Source organism: Egretta garzetta, unplaced genomic scaffold, assembly GCF_000687185.1.
Source record: "Egretta garzetta isolate BGI_Z169 unplaced genomic scaffold, ASM68718v1 scaffold14, whole genome shotgun sequence".
NCBI lineage: Eukaryota > Metazoa > Chordata > Aves > Pelecaniformes > Ardeidae > Egretta > Egretta garzetta.
The window spans coordinates 41,481-64,507 of record NW_009259588.1 but is presented as its reverse complement, the minus strand read 5'-3'; the positions used below and the strand labels follow the sequence as shown (position 1 = coordinate 64,507).

Genomic DNA, 23,027 nt, shown 5'->3' with positions numbered 1-23,027 from the left:
AGTCGGGGCCGTGCAGGCGGCAAAGGACCCCAGCTCGAAGCATCTGCCTGTGCGCAGAGCCCTTGACCCCTCCGTCCTCCCCGGGCAAAGCGGCGCTGGAGCCAGCCGGTGCAGCCGTGCCGACGGTGCCGGGATAGGACAGGACCGACCCTCTCCGCCGCCTGCCGAGCGCACCAGCGTCCCGCAGTCCGCAGTCCTCGGCCGCGTCTCTGAAAAGGGACAAGGACCTCGCCCCCGAGGAGTTCCGAAGAGGCGGGATTTCTGCGGGAAGGGGAAGCAGGATTTTGTTGCGTGGCTTGGAGATGAGGCAGGTATCTGGAGTGAGGTTCCTCCTGGGGCTGATGGCTCTCCCAGCGGCGCTGGGACAGAGAAGCTCGGGAAGCCCTAGAAATAGCAGCCAGCCTGAGAGCTTTGCCATCGTCTCTTTCGAATGGAATCACGTCAAGGATCCTTATATCATTACACTCTGGATACTTGTGGCCAGCTTGGCCAAAATCGGTGAGTCTGGAGTTATATATTAATACATGTCCTCTCCCTTTCCCTTCCCCTTTCCCCTTCTCCCACCCAACATAAATGAAGAAAGCTTATCATAAGTCCACTGACCCGTTTTCAGGGGGTTTACTGTACTCTGTCCTGATTTCATAATACTGCCCTACACGGGGCTTAGCAGTGTGGTTGGTTTGTTTTTTTTTTACCTGCCGCAGTGGGTTACCAAGTTCATTTTCAGCGCCTAGGACAGTGGCTTCTGCATCTGATTCCTTGCAAACCCTTGCAATTCCTTGAAATCTGGCATTACTGCTGCTCCCAGGAAAAACTTTTTACAGAAGCGAAACAGAAATTGGGCCTTATTGCTTATACAGTAACTGTTCCAGTTTACAATATGCTATTCTCCTGATTATGACTGATAGGTATATTAGGTAGCACCATCAAAAATAAACACTGTAAACTACACACATTAACTTAGCTTTGCAGTCCATTGCTGAATTAGTGAAAGAGCGTGGTTTACAAAGAAAGGTAATAGTCCATAAGCTAAACATAGTAAGACTTGGGTGGAGAATGCTGTCTCCGAATCCAAATAAAACATTTTAAAAATGAGAAGTTATGTAGAGGTGATACTGTAAAACATTTTTCAGTGATACCTGCATCTTGGGTTTCACTTGCTTAACCATAGATATATAAATAAATACCTGAATCACTGTTGGACTACTCCTTGCAAGTAGTTTGTGTTCAGGTGGTTGCTGCATTACCTACATTACCTAAAAATACAGTTTTGTTTTAATTGACTTTTATTGGTGGGTTATATCAAGTAGAAAGCTGGGGAAACCAGGTACAGGAAAAAACAGTGACAATGTTGAGGCCCTATAAAATTGTGCTAAACTAATACACAGGTTGCTCATTTGAACCTTCATTTTGAGATACCCTTCTAAATAATTACTTGCCCTCTATTTTATTAAGGCTTTGCTGCTCTGTACATGGGCTGTAGTTGTACAGAGTAATATTAGTGCTGCACAACCATATCAGTGCTGTTTCAGAAACCCAATGAAACTAACAGGACAGCTAGATTGTCCTATATTTAAATTGCAATGGCCTGCATTAAGATTACCTTGGATTAAGATGAGCCATTTTACCATAAAGTCCTCAGTATAAACTCTTGATAAAGCACTAACTGTCCTTGGAGTTCAGGAGCTGGATGTTGCTGGTTCTGTTTTTAAATCCTTTGCACTTCTTTCACAGCTGCACAGAGCATGTAACTTACTAGTAGATAGTATCTATCATCAACTCCATCATTTTTCTTCCCCAAAGCTCTCAAGCTTCATGCTTTTCTCTCTTCACATTGGTAATTACAATCCTATACTACTCTGGGCATTGTCTCTGAAGAAGCAACAGACAACTGCTATATTCCACTGAGAGCCTATGAATGCTCCTGCTTTCCCCACCAGTCATAAATAAAATACAGAAAAGCAGAAATGTACAATAACTGTTTAACAGCTTATTAATGAAGAAAGCATGAAGGTGTTCATATAAGTCAATGAGAAAGGAAACTGAAAAAAAAAAAGAACCCATCTTGTCTGCCTTGGTGGGTTGAGGGTTCTGGAAATTAGACCAGAAATCTATCAGAAGATTTTGAATGGCAAAAATGCTATGATGGATCAAAGAAGTTTTATACATGCAAAAAGTAGACAGAAAAGAACCGAGGAAGAAAAGATAGAACTTGTGTCTCTTGATTTACTACCTGAAGCAGGGCAAAGGTAGTGGAGTCAAAATGCTAGGTTTGCTGTGGGTTTTTCAGCAGGGGAGGAACTGTTCTTATACACGCAAGCTCACTTCTCCATGGATAGAGATGTTGGGAGAGCTATTTTACTGGCGGATGGTAGGCAATTGGGTCAGCAAAGGATATTCTGGGAATTGCAATTGGTAGCTGGGGATGAAAAGAGAATACTTTGCCTTCTCTTGCATTAGAATAACCTAAGGGTTTTGTGGGCTTTTGTGGTTTGGTTTTTTGATGTGATTTTTCTTTTTTAAAAAGTTTCAGTTCATGATGTTATATGCTTTGGGGAAATGTGTATTTAATAGGAGATTCTAAAAAACTTTCTGGAACTTGATGTTCATGTTGTGTACATTCAGAATGTAAATTGGTGCTGACAAGGTGTTCTGCAACATAAACTATTATATGTGAAATCTCATAAGCATCCCAAACACATGAAGAAGTGCCTAGTGTTTTGGGCTTTGTGGGAAGGAAGCTGCTATTTTATTTTTTTCATGTGAAGAATACTTCTATCTCTCAGGCAAGTCTAAGTATTGCTACAAATGAAACTGTGGAAGAAGAGTCTTCATACAGTTGACTTTGATTCACTATAGGAAATGAATTTATTTGTCTGTGTCTACTATGAAACTTCTGATGCATCTCAGTGTGCTGTTTTACATACTATAATTGATTTGATTTGACCCTCTTCATTGAAATGTTCCAACTCTTCATTCTAAGGTACACAGTGTTCCACTTTGGCTAATGATCTTTATTTCCTCTTTTGATAGGCTCTCTTATCACTACAAAAGAGTATCCTTATGGGATGAGGCCAATAAACTACTTACATGGGTAAAGCTAAGCCAGAAAAACATCTTATCTACCTGAAGAAGGTACATGAGGTACATCTGAGAACCTTCCTAGTGGACTTCAGGTGTCCACTTCCTGGTACCTCAGTTCTCCAAATGAAGCAAGCAATACCAATGAAAAAAAATACTAATACCCGCATGTATGTATATAGCTATAGACAAGGGCATATCCTACTGTAGCTATGTTGATAAAGGATGTAACATTTTTTAACCAACGTACTTGCACGGTACAGTTCTGATTTAAGATTAAAGACACATGCACATGCTTTCCAAGTTCACTTTGTCATGTGGGCACCTCCTTCCTTATACATCTTTAATAATTCACATCTTGAAAATAACCTTTTAATAAGCAGACATGTAGAAGATACAAACAGTGGCAGTGGCAGTGGCAGTGAAGTCTTCTACAGAAAAAGCCAGAAGTAGGAGAGAGATCAGAAAACAACTTTGGAAACGGGTAGAAGGAAAGTAATAATCAGCCCAGGAGCTAACAATGGGCAAGAGAAGAAATAGTTTAAACTCTGAATATTGTATATGTGTTTTTCTGAGGGTATTTCTGAGGCCATGTCTATTGCAAAAAAAAAAAAAAAAGCTTTTTACGTGGGGGATAGCCACTGTATGCTTCTATCCTTGTTCAAAATCCTAGGAGACAGAGAGAGATTGTGTTTATATATTTTCATTGGAGGTTATGTTGGGCAACTTGTAAAATTCCTACTTGTGGTTTAAATATTTTTGCATACTATAATATTTTTCAGACGGATAGTTATTTTCTTGTCCCAAAATAAAATAAAAAACCCCTACAAAGCAGTCTTTCTGCCTGTTTAGCCCCTGAACTTGCTCAACGTGGAGCAGATAAGCATTTGTAAGAAATGGTGAGAGAGTGAGTGACTATGAACAAGAATGAGGAAGGGTACATATCCTTTTCATTATTTGTGAGTCAAACTTCTTGCCAAATGTTTTTGTTGGTATAGTTTATGCTGAGTCTAAGAATGTCACAAAAGCTTTTTTTTTTTTTAATGTCTCTGTAGTTGTACACAAATTCTAAAGGCTTTTATATTAGATAAAACCATCTTCAAGAAAGCCACAAGGCTTTGGAGGAGGCGGAAGAAGTGATTCAAGAACAACGAACAAGCACTTAGGACAAGGCTGGCCTAGTGATATCTCAAAAAATACCATTTCAGATGGACTTGTTGAGTCCATCAGCTCTTGAGACCCCAGGAGGACATGAACTTACAGAGATACGGGTTCCTGCAAACGCTCTAGTTTCTGCATGCCCAAGCCCCTTCATATTGTCTCAAACTACCCTGAGAAAGGAGCTCTTCAGAATATTTTGTTAACACAAACAATTGCTGTGGAGAATTTTAAGTATGTTAGGGATGGGCTAGGGAAGGAACTGTGAAATGCAGGTCTAACAACCCATCCAATTTAGACTCCTGGGGCAATATTTTCTTTGAAGAAATCAATACCCCTCCCTCCAAAGTAAACTGTCAAAACAAAAGCCCATTTGACTCCCAAGTTTCTCCTCCTGGCATTTAGCAGTAGTGAAAAGTGTCAATTACTTGGAGAAAGTGATTCAGAGTACTGTTTTAGTAAAAGCAGAAAATGTGAGAATACGTCTTCTGTTGGTAATTCTTCAGTAAATGACACCTTTAGGAAGAAATGTTGAAGGATGCTTAGCAGAACTTTATTGGAAGTATTTAACTGAAAATGGAGTCGGACACTCAAATAGTGAGACCCTGCAAAGCTTAAACTACCAGCCTTTTCATGACTGTAGTGCTTGTTAAAAGCTGCTTCCATTAGCAAGTGATAATATGAAAAAGGACTTTGCATTGTGACTAGGAAGTCTGGACTTGACTATCTTCCCCCATATCCTGAAAAAGATAACAAGGAAAAAAAAATCTTTTATTCTGAAGTCAGTAGAAGCTGGAATGGGTTGGCATACTTATAAGGGTGGTGTATGTTTTTCCTTCCTGGATATAGCCTTTTATTATCTATCTTAAAAACAATTACATAGAAATGTTATAAATTTATGCTGGCAGCTATGTTATACAACTGGGGTGTCTTCATTTTATTAAGTTGCTGTGTTTCCTCTTGCAAAGTGCTGTTTAGAATATCTGTGAGCTAGGAATGTTAAGTACTGTAAAATCTCTGCCTTCTAAGGAATTACCTTTTGTATGCAACATTTTAGGGAGCTGAAAAGAACATTTCCAACATAGCATTTTCAGTCCTAGGAACAATTGTGTAAGCCATGTCTTTATTAAATTTATGATCTGTAAATGGATACCTATTTCCACATTTTGTTTCCATTTTACTCTTGTACATTACTTACCCTTTTCCTGTCCATTCTGCCTCCCTGAAACACACATCTCTCTTCTCTCCCCTCCCCCTCCAAGTCTTGCAAGTCTCAAGTCTTAATTATTTAGAGTAGGGAAGAAGATATCAGGACAGTATAATTCGACAAGATTCAGATTACATCCCCTGATGAATAGCAATTGTACAATGGCAACTTGTGTGAATTACATAAGAAAACAATGGCATTTTGAGAATGGCCCTGAATTGAATACAGTTCAGGCATGCATGCCTAAGAAAGGATCTCTGCCATCAATTACTTTCAGGCACCTGCGTGCAAAGTGCTTGGTGTTCTCTGTAGAACAATGGAATCCTTTTAATACTGTAGTCTTACGATTGTTGAAACCATTGATTTACTGTCTTCAGAGCTAAAGCCACTTATTACCAAGAGTGATCTACAAACCCCTGGAGTTGTGGTAATGCAACAGACCACAGACCTGCAAGTAATAAGGCCAAGCAGCAAACCCTTTCAGGTGTACGCAGGTTTTCAAGTGAAAGTCTTTGTGAGGTCCCCTTTGTTTTTGTCGATCTTTGTGTGTTAGAAATCCTTAGCAGGGAAGCAGTTATTGGAAATCCTGAATTATTATTTCAACACGGCAGTAAGAAAGTTGCTTTTCCTGTTGTTTTGACTCATACAACTAGAAGTCTATCAAAAGCCAGTGAGTTTCACCACCACTCTGCATAAAGAAATATTTTGAATTCAAATGCAAAATTTCTTTTCCCCCCATTTACCATGATTTAATTACTCTGAATTAATGGGATAATGAATTACTGAGTCCTAGTGTACTTTCTTGTATGGCTTGTTCTATTCCAGGATGAAGTGTTGAGTCCAAAGTTGTAGAAGAATATTTCTTATCTGAGTATTCTTTTTGCTCTTTCAGGAATTTGTTTCTGATTTTTCTCATCTCTCTACAGTAGTGCAGTTAAAGTCTCAAATAACTAGGGGCTCTAATTATTCTTCAACTTGCTAACAAGAGGCACCCATTTAAAATTACAGGCCATTAAAAGAGTCTTGGTAAACTGCAGAGCATGGCTTGTTGGCTGTGTTGTAATATTTTGATTCCTTTTGTAAAAGACCTTACAGAGTATTCACCCCTATGAAAGGAGTGACATGATACCCAATTGGTTGTTCTGTAAAGTCATACATACTGAAACTACGCTGACAAGGAAGAGCTGACTGAGATGGAATGCAAGACCTCCAGTGGGAACACTTTTAATTAAGGCACAAATATTTAATGTATGTTCATGGAAGAAGGAAACTGGAAGATATTCTGAAAGGCCTATGCAAAAGCAGGGTTCTTAAGTACATGGATCCGGAGAGTTTTCTCCTTCCAATAACTGAAAGTAGAAGTTATTCTGCATTCACTAATACGTGTCTAGGTGAGTTCTTCTGCTTTTGTCTATTGAAAGAAAAAATGCCTCTGCCTTTTGTCAACCCCAAATGTTAAAATAGCAGTAGTTAGAGAGAAAGAAAATTCCTGAGTAGGATTTTTACTGATTTTCAGAAATATTTTGTACAATTTTCTCTGTTTCAATTACAGTTTCTTTTAAAAGTGGAAAAAAGTGGAAAGTGGAAGCTTTATGGATTAATTAATTTCCAAAAATTGGGCTTTGAGGAAAATATTACGTATTGAGAAACCTGTTAAGGTCTTGAGCCAGTAAGATTTCATAATGAAAATATCCCAGTGGCAAACATATTGCAAACTGATGGAGGGACTTGTCTAAACACAAAACTGATTTTAACTATTTTGTCATAGTTAAACCATTCTCCCTTATTAAAATGCACATTGTTACATTGATTTGGTGGTATAATAGTATTCCAGGGACTAGATGACACAGGTTGATGGCTTTATATTAATATAAGTACATCAATCTAACAGTTGTACTGGAGGTATGGCTGTTACGTGATCATACATAACACTAAATATAGTTGTAGTATGGAGTTATTATAATCCTACTCCAGTAGAATAGCAGCAGTGGTGAATATCTGGATGCAGATTTTAGGGCCTTGACAGCTTAGACATACGCTTAACAAATTAATTTAATAAATGTTATTTAGTGTAAGTGGTTAAGTGGTTACAATATTCATGCCAGATTGAATGAAACAGTGTTTCAATGCTTGATCTTCTGTTCCAATGCATAGTCTAGAGTTTAAATTGCTACAGGACTTGGTTTGAATTAAGCTGCCAGATTTTCTTCTGGTCCTCAGCTATTCCATCCTACTCAGTTCTGGGGATGACTTTGGGACAGTAGTGAACTGGGGAAAAATAATCTTTCAGGTTGGGTCAGTCAGTGATAAGTGCCTGTGTTTAAAGCTTAAGTCAGTGATACACTAATCCTGTGATGTAACTGTCTCTGAAGCTGATGGCTGGGGAGAAAGATCACAGAAATACATGCATAGTGTCCTGTAACACAGGCATCAGTTTGATATTTTGCTGGACACTGAGACTCCTATAGACTTCACAGAATCATAGAATCACAGAATGGTTGAGGTTGGAAGGAACCTTGGGACGTCACCTGGTCCAACTCCCCTACCCAACCAGGGCCACCTACAAGCTGTTTCCCAGGACCACTTCCAGACAGCTTTTGAGTGTATCCTAGGATGGAGACCCCACAACCCTTCTGGGCAACCTGTGCCAGTGCTCGGCCACCCTCACAGTGAAAAAAGTGTTTCCTGATTTTCAGAGGGAACCTCCTGTGTTTCAGTTCTTGTCCTGTCGCTGGGCACCACTGAAAAGAGCCTGGCTCTGTCCTCTTTGCGCCCTCTCCTCAGGTATTTACATACATTGATGAGATCCCCTCCGGGGCCTTCTATTCTCCAAGCTAAAGAGTCCCAGCTCTCTCAGCCTTTCCTCATCTGTGAGATGCTCCAGTCCCTTGATCATCTTGACAGCCCTTTACTGGACCCTGCCCAGTATGCAGGAACATGTGTAAATCTGGAGGTGGTGGTTGTAGCGTTCCCTGCTTCCTGCACAGCAGGATGATAGATCTGCTTCCTACAAATCTCCCTCTTCTTCCCACAACTGTGTGCCAGAAAGCACGCTTCTGCAGCCCTCCTCTGTACTAGCTAGGTATTACTTCTGGGTCTTCCAGTTACTGAGGTGCAGCAGTTGCAGTACTTTGGAATCCTATCTCAGTTTCCCCATTTCTAATGGGACTTTTCTCAAGAAGACTGCCTTTGTTCCCCTAAAAAAAGAACCAACAAACAAACAAACAAACAAAAGTAAAAAACCAAAACCAACTGACCAAAAAAACTCCAACCCTCAGGCAAAACTACGTGCCTGGATATTCCACCATTACAGTTCTTTCCTCTCCTATAGGAAGGACCAGGAAATTTCTAAGTCTGTGGTAGTTATGGCCATGGTGGTCTCCTATCACTTCCTTATATGATACTCACTTGTCTCCTATCTTCATTTCACTTTGCAAAAGACTGTGCAAGCTCTGACTCTGGATAGGAGGACATTTTCACTATTGGACTGGTATTCTGTCAAGGTACGTTACTGGAGTGGAGATGAAGGCATTTTGAGCTCAGTTGTCTCTTTAGATTAGTTGCCATGGATGATCATTAGTGGAGGATAGAGTATTCTTTTTCTTAGTAGAAACATTGCATAAATACTGTGTTTATTCTCATGTTTCTTTAATACTTACTAACACAGATGCCACGTGGAAAAGCAATCACGGATATTTTTATAGGCAAAAAACTAGTCTAAGTTGCATGCGCAATCCTTCTAGTGTAGCAAGGTGAGCAAGATAGTCTACATTTTAAAAATAATGAACAGGTTTGTATTTTTCAGCGCACTGACCAATAATGGAAAAAAGTAGGATAGAAAGTACTGTAAGAGAAAGGGCAGAATGGAAGCTACAGATGAGAGTGCTGTTACATACTTTGCATAAAAACGATGTAATTAGATTGTGAGGGAAAAAGGAAGAGAGCAGAAAGTATGTACTGTATTTACATTCAGTGTCTAAGAAATAAATGCATTAATTAATTTCTTATTTTCTTAATTTCCGTTGTTTTGGTATCATAAAGAAGAAAATATTTGACTATCATCAGAGGTTTTCTGTTAACATATCTTCCATTCATTGAAAAGATTTTGTCATAAACCACCGCTAACAGATTCTACCACTATGTCCATTAGTCCTAATCTCTTAGCAATGTAAGATTTTTTTAGACTTTGCTCTATAGACTTGCAAGATGATAGCTTTTTCTCTTGGGCAATCTGTCCTCAGGGGGACTCAACCAATGCCTCTACCTGTTGTCCTGTGGAGGACAGTGTATCTTGGAGGATGTTATGTTTTAGAGGTGTAAAAAGAACATGCACAGCAAGGCTTAGTTTTTTCCCCACTAACAAGGCATTTCCTAGACAAGATGAATAGTCAGCATCACTTTGTTTTCTTCAGTGTTACAGTAAGTATTCCTTCAAATCAGGGATCTGCCTTCCTACCTGCTCCCAATAACTCTATAGATCTTCATTTTATCTGGGCTTTTTAAAGGTGGATTTACATAGCTGCCAGTTGCTGCATTGTTGCTGATCTGTACATGATTATACCTAACAGGTTTAGAAAACCCAGTATGGTGCAGCTATCCACAGTTGGAGAGTCTGAAGTGCTTATCTATTTTAGCATTTACCTTTTTTTTCTTGTTGCTTCTGTGTTCCACAATCTCTCATGCAGCAAAGTTGTATGATTCAAGACACGAACAAAAGATAGGTTGTAAAACAAGGAAGGTGGTAGCTCACTCAGGCCAGTTATCTAAGTGGTTGTGTAGCATCCATAACAGCCTGAAACTTGTATCCTGTAGTTATGCAAACTTACACTGCTTATGCAGTATAAGCGTCTGCAAAGAGAAGGCTGGTTTTGTTACTTTCTTCTTGATAACATTTAGAAAAAAGTTCTGCACCCTTCCAAAATCATTATGAGAAATAAAGAACATAGCGAGTTCAGAAACTACACTTTTTTTTTTTTTCTTCACAGTGCAATAGATATGGCATTGAAGTCAGTGGAAGAGCAATACTTTGTAATTCACCTTCCCCCTCCCCCCAGTTCAAGTTAATTCAATCAATTTTCAGACATTTTCTGATCTGAAGATGAGGTTATTACACTTCACATGAGTCTAAAAAAAAGGCTGTCACATTTATCATGGAGTTAAGGGGAGCAGCAAGTCATTAGTACATAATACATTGATCTTATTTGCAGTCTTATGTTCCCTAGATTTCAGTAAACAGAAGCACATCTTGTTTTCATGCCTTGAACGCTTGTACTGAAGAAAACGGTAATTAAGTGAAAAGCTAAGGTCTGCTGCTTTGAGAAAAACTATTCTTTTTGAGCACTCAGTAAAGCATCTTAATTCTTCAGCCTTTCCTAAGGAATACAACATAGCTGACCTTACTAAAAAACAGTTTTCAAGGCATGTTCACTTGAATAATGCTTTTTGGTGTTTGAAAGTATGAGGATGTAAAAACAGCAGGAGGAAGTATGAAGTTTCCTTCTGTTTATTGTGATTTAGAAGCAAAGATTAAAACCAGTCCAAGACAAACCTGCCACCGTAGGTGGAAACTCAGCTTGTGCATGGGTACTGAAGCTCTTATGTCAGGAAAGACCTACCCAAAAGTAAGAATGAATGGTCTATAGCTGCATTTTCCTCTTACTGCCTGGTGTATCATGCATTCTCTGTCACATGATGGAGGATCCCAATGTATCAAAAGTCAGTAGAATCTTGTCTATATGCTCTCATATGATAAATGGTTTATGTTTATAGTCAAGTGAGGTAGTACTACAGCCAACAGCAGTGTTCATGCTGTAGTGGCTAAAACACAGCATCTGTGCCTGGGGTTGAAAGAAGCCTGGTAAAGAGCCCTGTACTTCAGGAACTGCTTATCAGTTAAGAATATGATGGGAGTACAGATAAATCATCAAGCAGATTCAGTTGCTGACAAACTAAACATTCATAACTGAAATGAAAATGGTAAAATATATCCTGTGTATCATATGGTTACAGATGCTAGTGAACATGGCAGAAAGTGAAGAATCCATGGATTTAAGGAAAATTCAGCTGAAACTTGGATTCTGTCTTAACATTTGTTCATCTTTTTTTCTCCCCTCCCTATCAGGACTAGCAGTATATTCAGGTACAGGATTTCAAGAGATTAATGGAAAAAAAAAAAAAAAGATTAGCAGAAAACTGTGAAGTTTGGCTCTTCACAACACTTTCTGGTTTAGAACAAAAGCAGGACTAACCTATCTGCATATTTTATTTATAGTTGGCGTATTTAAGCTATATATAGTTTATATTTTTATTATTATTTATACCATTATTTATACAATTTGTTATGGTATATTTTATATAGCTTATATTTTATAGTTGGTATAAAGCGGTGTCAGTTCAGCTAGGTCTTTCTGTCAGGTTGATGCTTTTCCACTCCAGCATTTTTTTCCAGGGCCTATCCTGGCATTTATATGTACATGAAGATGCTATGCTAATACTTTTAGATTTGTCCACATATATATACATTTTTTTTTTCAGTTATAAGTTTTCTCTCACTTATGATTTATATGTATGTAAATAATTTAACTCCCTTTACTGGATATGAGCCAACAATATGTACTCACAGCCCAGAAAGCCAACTGTATCCTGGGCTGCATCAAAAGAAGTATGGCCAGCAGGTTGAGGGAGGTGATTCTGCTCCTCTATTCTGCTCTGGTGTGACCCCACCTATGGAGCTGGATGTCCAGCTCTGGAGTCCTCAGCACAGGAAAGACATGGACCTGTTGGAGAGGAAGACCACAAAAATAAATTATTGGAGTGATGGAACACCTCTCCTGTGAGGAAAGGCTGAAAGAGTTGGGGTTGTCCAGCCTGGAGAAGAGAAGGCTGCAGGGAGACCTTATTGCAGCCTTTCAATATATGTAAGAAAGATGGGGACAGACTTTTTAGCAGGGCCTGTTGCGATAGCACAAGGCTAATGGTTTTAAAACTAAAAGAGGGTAGATTTAGACTAGATATAAGAAAGACATTTTTTATTATGAGAATGGTGAACACTGGAACAGGTTGCCCAGAGAGGTGGTACATGCCCCATCCCTGGAAACATTCAAGGTCAGGGTGGACAGGGCCATGAGCAGCTTGATCTAGTTGAAGATGTCCCTGCCCATTGCAGGAGGTTTGGACTAGACAACCTTTAAAAGTACCTTCCAACCCAAGCTATTCTATGATTCTACTGAAGTAGCTCATGTATATGTGGTAATAGAAGGCAAAAAGAGGCACTAGTGTGCATATACTAGTTGTAACATTTGATTCATACTGAATTCTTACTGCTCCCAAAAAATTAATTTTTGCACAGATGTTTTTAGGAATATATGCAAAATCTTTATCCCATGTCAGAAGTGATCTGACTACATAAAGGTCATTTTCCTATATAAAGCAAAGAACCCTACATAGATATGACTTCATAGTGTGTATCATGTTTAGTCTATGTGTGTCACATTCTGGGATGTTGTTTTTTAGTTAGTAAGGGATCTGTGTTTGATTTCTACCCTCCTTTTGTCCTGAAATAAGCGGTCATCTTCAGTAACTAAAAGGTTTGAGTTGTGAGCTACTTCAAATACAGCTTTAGCCAGTTGTTTTTCTCCCCCTCCTTTTTCTTTCCTCTCTGTGGAAAATCAGGTTAAACTAATCTCCTTGTGAACTTCCTTTTGCATGCTAACCTTTCTCATCTTCCCTGTGTATGCACTACAAAACACAAATGCATAACTGAAAAAACAGCTAGTCTCATCATCACCTTCCTAGCCTATTTTGAAACATCAAATCTATTTTCCATGCACTATATTTTGCAGTATAAGGACACTACTTAAACTACTATTCTTCCTGCTGTTCTCATAATGAACTTCACCTCTCAAATGAGATAATGAAGGTATGAGAGTTAACATATTACTTAAACAGAAAAGCTGTAAGGACAAAAATCAAAAGCCATGTTAAAGCGCATTGAATGCTAGCAGTATCTCAGAGCCATTTGCAAGAAAAAATTAGAGTGATATAAACTAAGCTCCACTTTGCTCTTCTTAAATCTGTGGAAAAATAAACCATGTAGCTGGATTTCTGAGCAAAATTACTTCCTTTATGAGCAGGAATAAGTGCATTCAGTAAGGAAGCATGTAACATCTTCTGCTCCGTATTGCCTAAGCCAGAAACGTGCAGGCTTGATTGGTGAAAATGGTGCTTTCTTAACCTTCTGTGGAACAAATAGACAGAGTAGTATGTAAGTACTGTAACATGAAAATCCTTGCTTATTTCTTTCCTACATATCACCTTGCTCAGTTTCTTACCATCTTTTTTCTGACTAACACTACTGATGTTAAAAGAGCTATTCTGTTGTAAACTAAAATTCCACAAAGAGAATTGTATATAGAGAAACAGGTGAGTGACAAGTGATTTTACCAGCATTCTTATAGAAAAAAGTTTCTACTTGCTTCTCCATTCCCTGACAAAGCTTTGGAATCCCAAGTCCTTCACTGAGGAGCTTCCACAGCCCTCTAAAAATCTTAGGAAAAGACTCTATCCTCTATTTGTTGCCATTCTGGACACCTTACAGCAATAGGGAGTCTTTTTCTTAAAAGTGTTTCTAACTTGTTTGTTAAAAATAACTTAATCTAGAAAATCTGAGATTAGCAAATTCCTAGCATGTGTAAACAAAATACTTGAGTTTCTAAAATTACATACAAGAGTTGTAATCCATCATGAAACTCTTATCAAGCTGCTGGAGCCTTTCCTCCAACACAAGACTGACAAAATTTTGAAGCCTTGCAGGGTGCACAGTAATATTCACTTTCAGTAGAAACAAGCCAGGTATGTTTTCTTAAATTCTCTCAAATTAAGTTTATTTTCAGCTTTAAGCAAGACCTACTTGACATTTGCGATTTCTTTTTTTTTGTCTGTGGCCATCACTGCTCTAAATTTGAATACCCTAATGCTTATTTAATTTAGTGCTGTAATCAGGAATACTTCCAACTGTAATCCAATGCTATTCCAGTTACACTAATTGCCAGGGTGGAATGTAGGGGGGAGGAAGTAAGGCAGTCTACCAAGGCTTGAAGACAAGTGCTTTCTTACCTCATGACTTGGTGCAGCCTTCATAGCTATTCCCCCTAGCCCTTAGGCTTTAATTATGTCCCTCATGTCCTTCCTAACAGGAAGCAATTCTTACTGTGCCCTGCAAGAAGCAGTACTGGGGAAGATCAGGAAATCCCTATAGTATAAGGAAATTTTCAGAGTTTCAACCTACTGTTGGGATTCATTAAATTATTTCTTCTTCATCTTCTTTGTACAATGGACCTGAACCAAGGAGGAAAAACTGGTCTGTTTTGTGTTCAGGCTCTAGTAATTCTTTACGCAATTTATCATGACACCAGAATAACCATTTCCATATATTACTAGTAATCCATTTCTTTGCAGTTCTTTATCTGTATGAGCAAAATCCAAAACATTCCCAAAAGGTGACCTTTTGGTTTAGTTCATTCATCATATTAAAGTGAAGGTCAAAAGGAAAAAAAATTATAAAATACAGTGTGAAATGAATTATCTCAGCATTTCTTGGCATTTATTTAACTCAGTTCTCCCCATGTTACCAGAAAATAGTTTGGTATTTTAAAAATAAAAAATTGTTTTCATTATCTGTCAATAAATTTCAGCAAATGTTTTAAGATAATTTTAAAGCTGGAGCAGTTGCAATGTATGCCATTAATAGAAAGTAAATTCTATGTTTTCATTCCCCAAGATGCGTTTTTAATTTATACTGTAAAATCAGCTGGATTTTTAGACCTCAGGCAATCATTTTAGTCAAAACTACCTTAGTGATCAGAAAATTACCACTAACTCTACTTACAGTTATTGCTGACCCTTTAACATGTAATTGGAAGAGGTTATGACAGAAACATACTATTTTGATGCTTTTGTATACAGAGTAGCTCTAGTATGTAATACCCTTCAGCTGTGCTTCTTTATATTTGTATTCAGTGTAGAATATCACATACTGACAGCATCCTAAACACAGAAAACTCATAGTAATCCTTAACTGAGTTCAGTCTGTGAGGAATATTAACTTGAGCAAGAAGATTGTCTTTCAGACTTAGGTCTAATACCTTTGCATAGGAAATGAAGCAATTTTATGATACTTTCGCTGTACTGTTTCATATCCTCTACTATACTTCAAGGTGTTTCTAATGTGCACTTTGCTCTCATTTTGAAACATTATTTTTGACTGTTCCCATTTTTCTTTCAGTGCCATTCTGTTCCATAAGGGCCAAATGCTACCACATTTGCACTGCAGTGGGACTGCTCCTTCAAAAAAGGACTATTTGGCATAATTATGATTAGCTGTACCTGACTGTTTAAACTTCATTATGTTCTAAGTGCTTATAGAGGTAATAGTTGCTTACTCACACACTTCTTTGAATTTGACTTGGGGCTATATTGTTATGTTATGACCTATCATCTGGGAACCTTGACCTGTATGTTGGCTGCATTTTTAATTGCTAACATATTTTGTTAATTGTTCACCTACAAAGAACAGCGACCTAAATTCTCCTGTTTAATGAGCTCATTACAATGCTGTACACTTTGTAATGGTGATCATTACATATGTGACAAATAAAGAAAGCTTTCTTGAGCTGGATAAAACCAAACTCAAACCAGTTCATCTAAACAAGTGAAATATGAAGGACTTTGTGCCTTGCTTAGGAAGAACATGTCCAAGATTAAGTATGAATAGTATTAATAGTCATGTTCATGTAGTATATTTTAAGACAGCACCCAAGGACCTACACCAAAAATGGCTTTTACTGCTTGTTACAAAATACAAGTATATTGAATCTCTGACATAAAATATTTCTGAGATATAAAATATCTCTGAGGGTTTTTTAATAAATTTTTCAATTTTTGCTAGATTTGGTAAAAGCATAAGGTAATGATTAAAAAAATCATTTAAGATTTGTGTAAGTAATATTGTTTAGAAGAAATTAGTAAAAACTTTTTCTTTAAGGGTTTTGTATCACTTGTATATAAACAATTCAAAATGGCAAAATCAATTCCTAAGACTTGCAGAATACCATTGTTGCAAGGTCCACAGAACAGAATCTAAAGGACTATAAAGTATACTATCAGTCTCCTGACCAGGAAAAAAAATCCCGAGTGCACTTTGTTGATAAAGATTAGAAAGGCAAATACAATAATGATCAGCTTTGGCCATGTTGAGTCTGCTCAAACACTTCCTGGGCAGACTAGAAAAGCAGTTCCCTAATGGTTTGAATCCTTACTTCAACCAAACCACTCTTAGAACACAGCAGAAGATTTTTTTTTTCCCCTTGATTTAGGCCTAAATTAATCTGTTAATAACAGGGAGTAGAACAGTAATGGGGTGGGTAATTACCACCGCACAAAGAGGTGAGGTATCCTACTGAAGGTTTATGATGACACATTTCCCTAGGCATTGCTTGTATTCGTGTAGATCTGGCTATTGTACTAGAAAAAAACATATAATCTTGAGGACTAGGGGAAGGGATGAAATACTGTAATACCAAGGGCAGTTTCACTCAGGGACCACTGACAAGAATTTCTACATGAGGTTGTGAATGAGAAGGAAAAGAGAGGTACACATCAGTATGAAGTGAATACAGGATGACTGTGAGTCACCAATGTGATAATGAATCCAGGATGTAGCTGAACTATAGATTGTGATAGGAAATTATTAATGCTCTTGGACCTGCTTCTACTGTGACTCATGCAGAATGCAGTCTATATTTCTGATGGCTCTGAGTCCACAGAGTGAACTCAGATTGAAATAGAGTGAGCTGAAGGCTGAAAATAAGTGCTTTAGTTTAACAAACCAAAGACAAGCAACAAAAAGAGAGTATGTTTCTCTCTGCACTTACATAATAGGAAATTAAGGATTTAACATCAGGGGAAAAGAACTGAACTATTTAAGAAAATGGATATCACTGTCACAAAGGAAAACAGATATAAAATAGCTGTGAACAAGTTCCACCTAGAAATCATAATGAAGTCTCTAACTATGCAATGAGGGCTGCTGCTGTGCCTTCCCATAGGCTTAGAGGGAGCCAAAATCCTCTGAAATGAGGATCATTAAATGTGATGTTGTGACAATGGAGGGCCTGGCTACACAACCAAATAGTTCTTCTAGTTCTTATGGTCATAATTAAAATTCCTAGAGCCTCTGTGCAGGCTACATAAGCAACTGTAATTAGGTGGAAGGTACGCCTATGGCTATGCAGGCAAGAAATGCTGTGTTTGGTAATGTGACAAAGGTAGAAAACTTATGTGGTCAAGTCATGAAGGAGATCTTAAAAAAAGAGATCCAGTACAACTGAGGTCAATGCACAGCTATGCAAAACTGACAGGTCATGTGAAAATAATGAGGATAGAGCAGAAAATGAAAGACACAGGAGTGTAAGGAAATCAAGTATAGCAAGTGCAGGAAGTTTATTAGAGAATAAGTAGGTGGGCAGGACTGTTGCGAAGTAAAGGGAACCACAAAAGATAAGAGAAATATAAATATGGGAAACTTCATTACAGGAAATTGGATCGAAAATCTTCTCTTAGTAGAACAGTAAGTAGAAAGTGGACTTACCAGAAGAAAGTGCTCTTGAACAAATATATGAATAGATAGCAATTAACACCAAATACTTAAGGACAAGTAGCAAAACCTCTGGAGAAATTTGAGCTTAAAGCTATAGAAGTATAAAGAAAGTCACCTATCAAATAGAAGACAAGGTGACTGAAGAGTAGAAGAGAGTTACTCTTCATTTAAAAAAAAAAAAGAAAAAGTAAAAAGAGAAACACTAATGGTCATTATTGTTCAGTAATTTTCTAAACAATTCCAACAGTGAAGTTTCCTAAGGAGTTTGTACTGTCTGTTTTTTAAAAAACATTCACTATTAGTCTGGACTAGCTGATGTGCAAGAATGAAACTGACATACATAGCTCTTGGTATCATGAGAGGACCACAGCAAACACTAGAGGCAGCCAATAAAGATCAGGGATTATATGAGACTGATAGTAAATCAAGAATTAGAAGCAATTTTAAAACAGTGGTTGTTTAGCTTCTTTTTAGATATCTGGATTGCCTACATAGTTTAATGAGAAAAAATTGCCAAACACTAAGAATCTAAAATAAAATTTTAAAGGAGTTTGCAGATAAAAAATGGAAAAAAGATAGAAAATACACAGTTCTCTCTGCCCCAGCATCTACACACAGTTCCTACACCACGAATGCTGCAACTCTGCAGTTTGTGTAGGCCATATCATACTTTGCTACAGCACCACTGTTTCTTTCTTGGTATGGCAGATGCAGCTGGTTAGTCTGAGCTGTGATCCACTGACTGGTTGCAACTAATGCGTGGAAGTATGGAGCAAGAGAGTTGCCAGGGATGCATGCCTTTTAGGGATGGTGGAAGCAAAATGATCCCTTCTTGAAAATGTGTGCTCCATATGGTACTTTAGGCAGCATGGTCATTCCCTAATCAGTTGGTCCAACGTAATAGGAATGGATTGGAACTTTCCAGAGGCTTTTAGACTGCATTACTGCCCCGTTACACTTGATCAATTTAGTTCATAAACTGGTATTTGAATATACTTTGAGCTATTATACAGGCAAGGTAAAGCAGATTTTCCCATGTATGCTATTGGAATATATTTGAGATTTATGATTTTTTTTTTTTTTTTTTAAGTAACAACATGTATCTGCAGAAGGCACTACTGAAAAAGACTGCAGGAAAGGTAGAACTAAACAGTTTTTAAATAGAATCCCCCCCCCTCCCCCGTAAGGGGAACACGAACAGGTATATAAGATAAGAAATGAAAATTTCATGCTTGCCAGTCAGTCCAACTGCTGGAAGATGATTAGAAGAAAGATTTCCCTTTGGGCAGAATATTCTTTGTGGAATTTATTTATGCCTTCTCTTAAGTAGCTTCTATGTTCGGCCATTACAGGAACCTTATTATATACTGCCTTGCTTACTATTTGCATCTCAGTAAAGTGAATGTAAAGAATCACATAGGAAGTTTGCAGTGTTTTGCTCTCACTTTGGTCAATGGCAAGGGTTCTCACCGGTTATCCAGAATCAAGTTACCCAGAATCAAGTCTTGGATCTCAAATAGAAGCACTCATGGCTTGATTTAATATTATAGCTTCATCTTAAGTGAAAACAAAAAGGCAAAACTGAAAAATAGAGTAACAGCATACTATTAGTGTATATTTGACCCATTAGCAAAAATGCATATGGTAGAGACCCTCCCACAGTGGTAGGAGGAGCTGAGAAATGTTTGCAAATTCGTATCTATGATTTCATAGGAACTATTGAAATTGTAAGTCTGAAAAAAAGAGGATCTAAATTATTTTGTGATTCCTTGAATTTTAGCCAAAGAGACATGGAAAAGAAGCATCAGCAGAGAATTACTAGAATTATTATAAGGCAGTTCTTGATTTTTCTGGATAATGTGTTGCATACTGTGCACATGCAGTATATTTTGTGATTGACTGGGACAGTGATATTATCTGAAAAAAATATTTTCAGTGATTTTACACTAACATAGTTAATGGAGATGTCATTAGTTACTTGAGATAGTGTTGAAATGACCATCTAAATCCTGAAATTCAGGTTTTTATTTTTGTAGCACTGTATTTCAAAAGGTGACAAATCTATCCTGAATTGTTCATTTCTGCTGGAAGCAAAGCAGAAAATTCTAGAACTAAGTAATTGCAATGTTTTGATTGATAAACAAAAATTTGTATTTATTAAAAACAGGTGATGTTAGAGATAATTTGGAAAGAAATCTGGGAAAACCCTACTTCAGAAAACTTTTTCATGTGTCTACAAATATTAAGTGACTTGAGCATGAATTGTACATTATTTCATCTTTATTATTCTTTTATTTATTATTTTTGCTATTTAACCAGTCCTTTCTGTCTTCATTTCATTTAGTGAATGAGAAAAAGGTTATTCTGTTGAATCACTTCTTGCAAAGCAGTCTCAGATGGCCCTAGAAAACAACAGATAGTTCACTGAATGCTGTAAATTCCACTGAAGGATTTAGTCTGTTTCTATGTTTTTAAAAGGTGATAAAAAATAACTTACTTTTTAAAATAACTGGTTCCAGCCATCAAATCATAGATTTTGTTTTATCTTTCTCATCAGATACATTAAATGTCACAGTCCCTTTTCTTGGATCTCAAAGGAAGTGCCAGAAAAAAAAGTCACAGGAAGTTTATACTATGAAATTGTTTCTTAACTTTGTAGAAAGCAATGCTTGGCTTGAATATAAACACATTTTACCTACTAGCCGGTCCAACCTCCTTTCAAGCCAGGTTTAGCATGTACTGGATGGAAGGCATATGTTTAACTTTTGTACTAATACTGTGCCTAGACTTATGTAGATGAATTCTAAATGATAAATGTTAAAACTTACAGAACACAAGATTGCCTTGTGCACTGTTATTTCTTTTATGCCATAGACTGGCTACAATTTTTCCATCTTTGCTCCTTCCCTCTGCTTATTAAAATATATTCATGTACTTTTTCATTATTAACAGCAGTGAAAATAGAATGAATTTAATCTCTGGGTCCCTCACAGAGTAATTTGTCTGAGCAGCACTGTGTACTATCTTTCCTGATATTTGTAATTTCTTTCAAAACAAAATCAAACTAAACTCCTTGTCCATTATTGCTGGATTGTATTTTATTTCTCAGTCAGATGAAATACCTAGTCATGCTAGACATTTAGACATGATTAAAGGTTCCAATTTTTCTACTTTGTCATGGGGACATAATAATTTTGTGGGACTATTTCTAGATGTCTCCTAAGCAAGTAAAAGCAAACTGTATGAAATAAATGTACTATCATTATGTCAGTTTGTAACACACTCAGAATGTATTAGGGACATAACTTCAGGATGAATTGTTAAAAAAAACCACATTAAGGAGTGAATTTCGAATTAATCTGTCTCTATCAGTTTCTATAAATGTAATAACTACTCATAATGCACAATCTTGATTGAATACATTTTATGCACATAGCCAGAAAAAAAAATCAATCGTTGTTAAGTGCAATTATGAACTCAAACATCGATCTAAGTTCCAATCACATCTTAGCCTAAAGCTATTTCACTGAATTTCATCAGTTGTGGTATTTTTATTTTACGTATTTCTATGTTTATAGACAATAGGATTCTGTTAAACATATTGCGTAGTATCTGCCTGCAGAGTTAACTAGGCAGTTACCTTAAAACAAATTCAGCCTAGTGTTCAGATTTTGCTTGGGCCAAATGCAAAAAAGAGAAGAGACTTCTCTAGAGCCCAGTTTCATGCAATAACTTTCCTGTCCACAGCCTGCATTCCTAAACTAACAGAGTAGAAGAATTTATTGCTGATAGCATTAAAATCTGGTACAGATAATCAGTTGAGTGGAGTTAAAGAGAACACAGACAGATATGATGTAGCTGATTCACTGGGAACATGCAACTTCTAGGAGGAGATAGTGTTGTAATCAAAATCAGGTTGGCTTCCCAGCATTCACTGGGAGAAACTGGTTTTCGTTGTAAAAGTAAGAATTCTACAGAATATGAATTTTTAGCTGGACATAGTTTGGGTTTGTGGTTGTTTTTTTTCTAAAATCTCTAGTTCTGAAAATCTTCACAGGTTTAATTTAAATTTTTAATTTTATCTTGTAGTCATGGCTTATCTGCAAACATAAGAGTAGGAAAAACAGTTAGTAACACCAGCTCAGCAACATTCATTTTCAGGGATAAGGAGATAATCCCTACTCTGTGAGGTGATAAATTAGTTGATAATTCACTGACTGGAAATTCAAGGAATCAAGAATGACCAGTAGGGAAGACTTTGGGGAAGTTAAATGCTACAACTTACGCACATGGCATAGTAGCTAGTTTGTCTGTCTGTGTTTAGTTTCTTCTTTTTTTTATGCAAGCACAAGGGATTTTATTATAAAGAGAGGAAACTAAGTGGGAAAAAAAACCAATGTTTGTTTCTGTGAATTCAGCTGTTGATTACATGACCAGATGATACAGAAAACTGGCCTGATTTAGTCAACTCCACTGAATGCAGTTTGCTTTCACATGTGATTGCTGTTGTGTTAATCCCGCTCCATTCTAACATGGCTTACTTTTCAAGTCTTGTCTACAACACTTAGGAATATCTACATTCATTCTCATTGTTGGTATAGGCAGGCCATTATAATTTTTCATTTTGTGTTTTCTATTCTGATGAGGCCATGGAGACTATAGAACTAGTAGGAACCATCTTATTGTGGGGCTACTATAATGATGGGTGATGCTTCTAACATTGCCTGTGTAGATGTAGCCAAGACAAAGACAGACAGTTCAGGAATGGGGTCCTTAAAACACGCTAAAAGGTAACTAGTAAATATTTGACTAGGACAAATACTTGGCTGGGAGGAAAAACAGCCGTCTTTCAGTAAAGTAACCTGGTCTAAGATCTCTGCATAGTCATGGGAAAGATTCTTCCACTATAGCTTCAAATGCTGGAAT

At 37.4% G+C, this 23,027-nt stretch overlaps 1 protein-coding gene across 1 annotated transcript in view; it reads left to right on the top strand.

Moving 5' to 3' along the window:
- The first annotated feature begins 302 nt into the window (after positions 1-302).
- Positions 303-23,027, top strand: part of SLC9A3 (solute carrier family 9 member A3) — a 50,339-nt gene continuing 27,614 nt past the window's right edge. Inside the window, 1 exon segment of the mRNA XM_009637913.1 lies at positions 303-498. Within this exon segment, the coding sequence (XP_009636208.1) occupies positions 303-498 (196 nt within the window).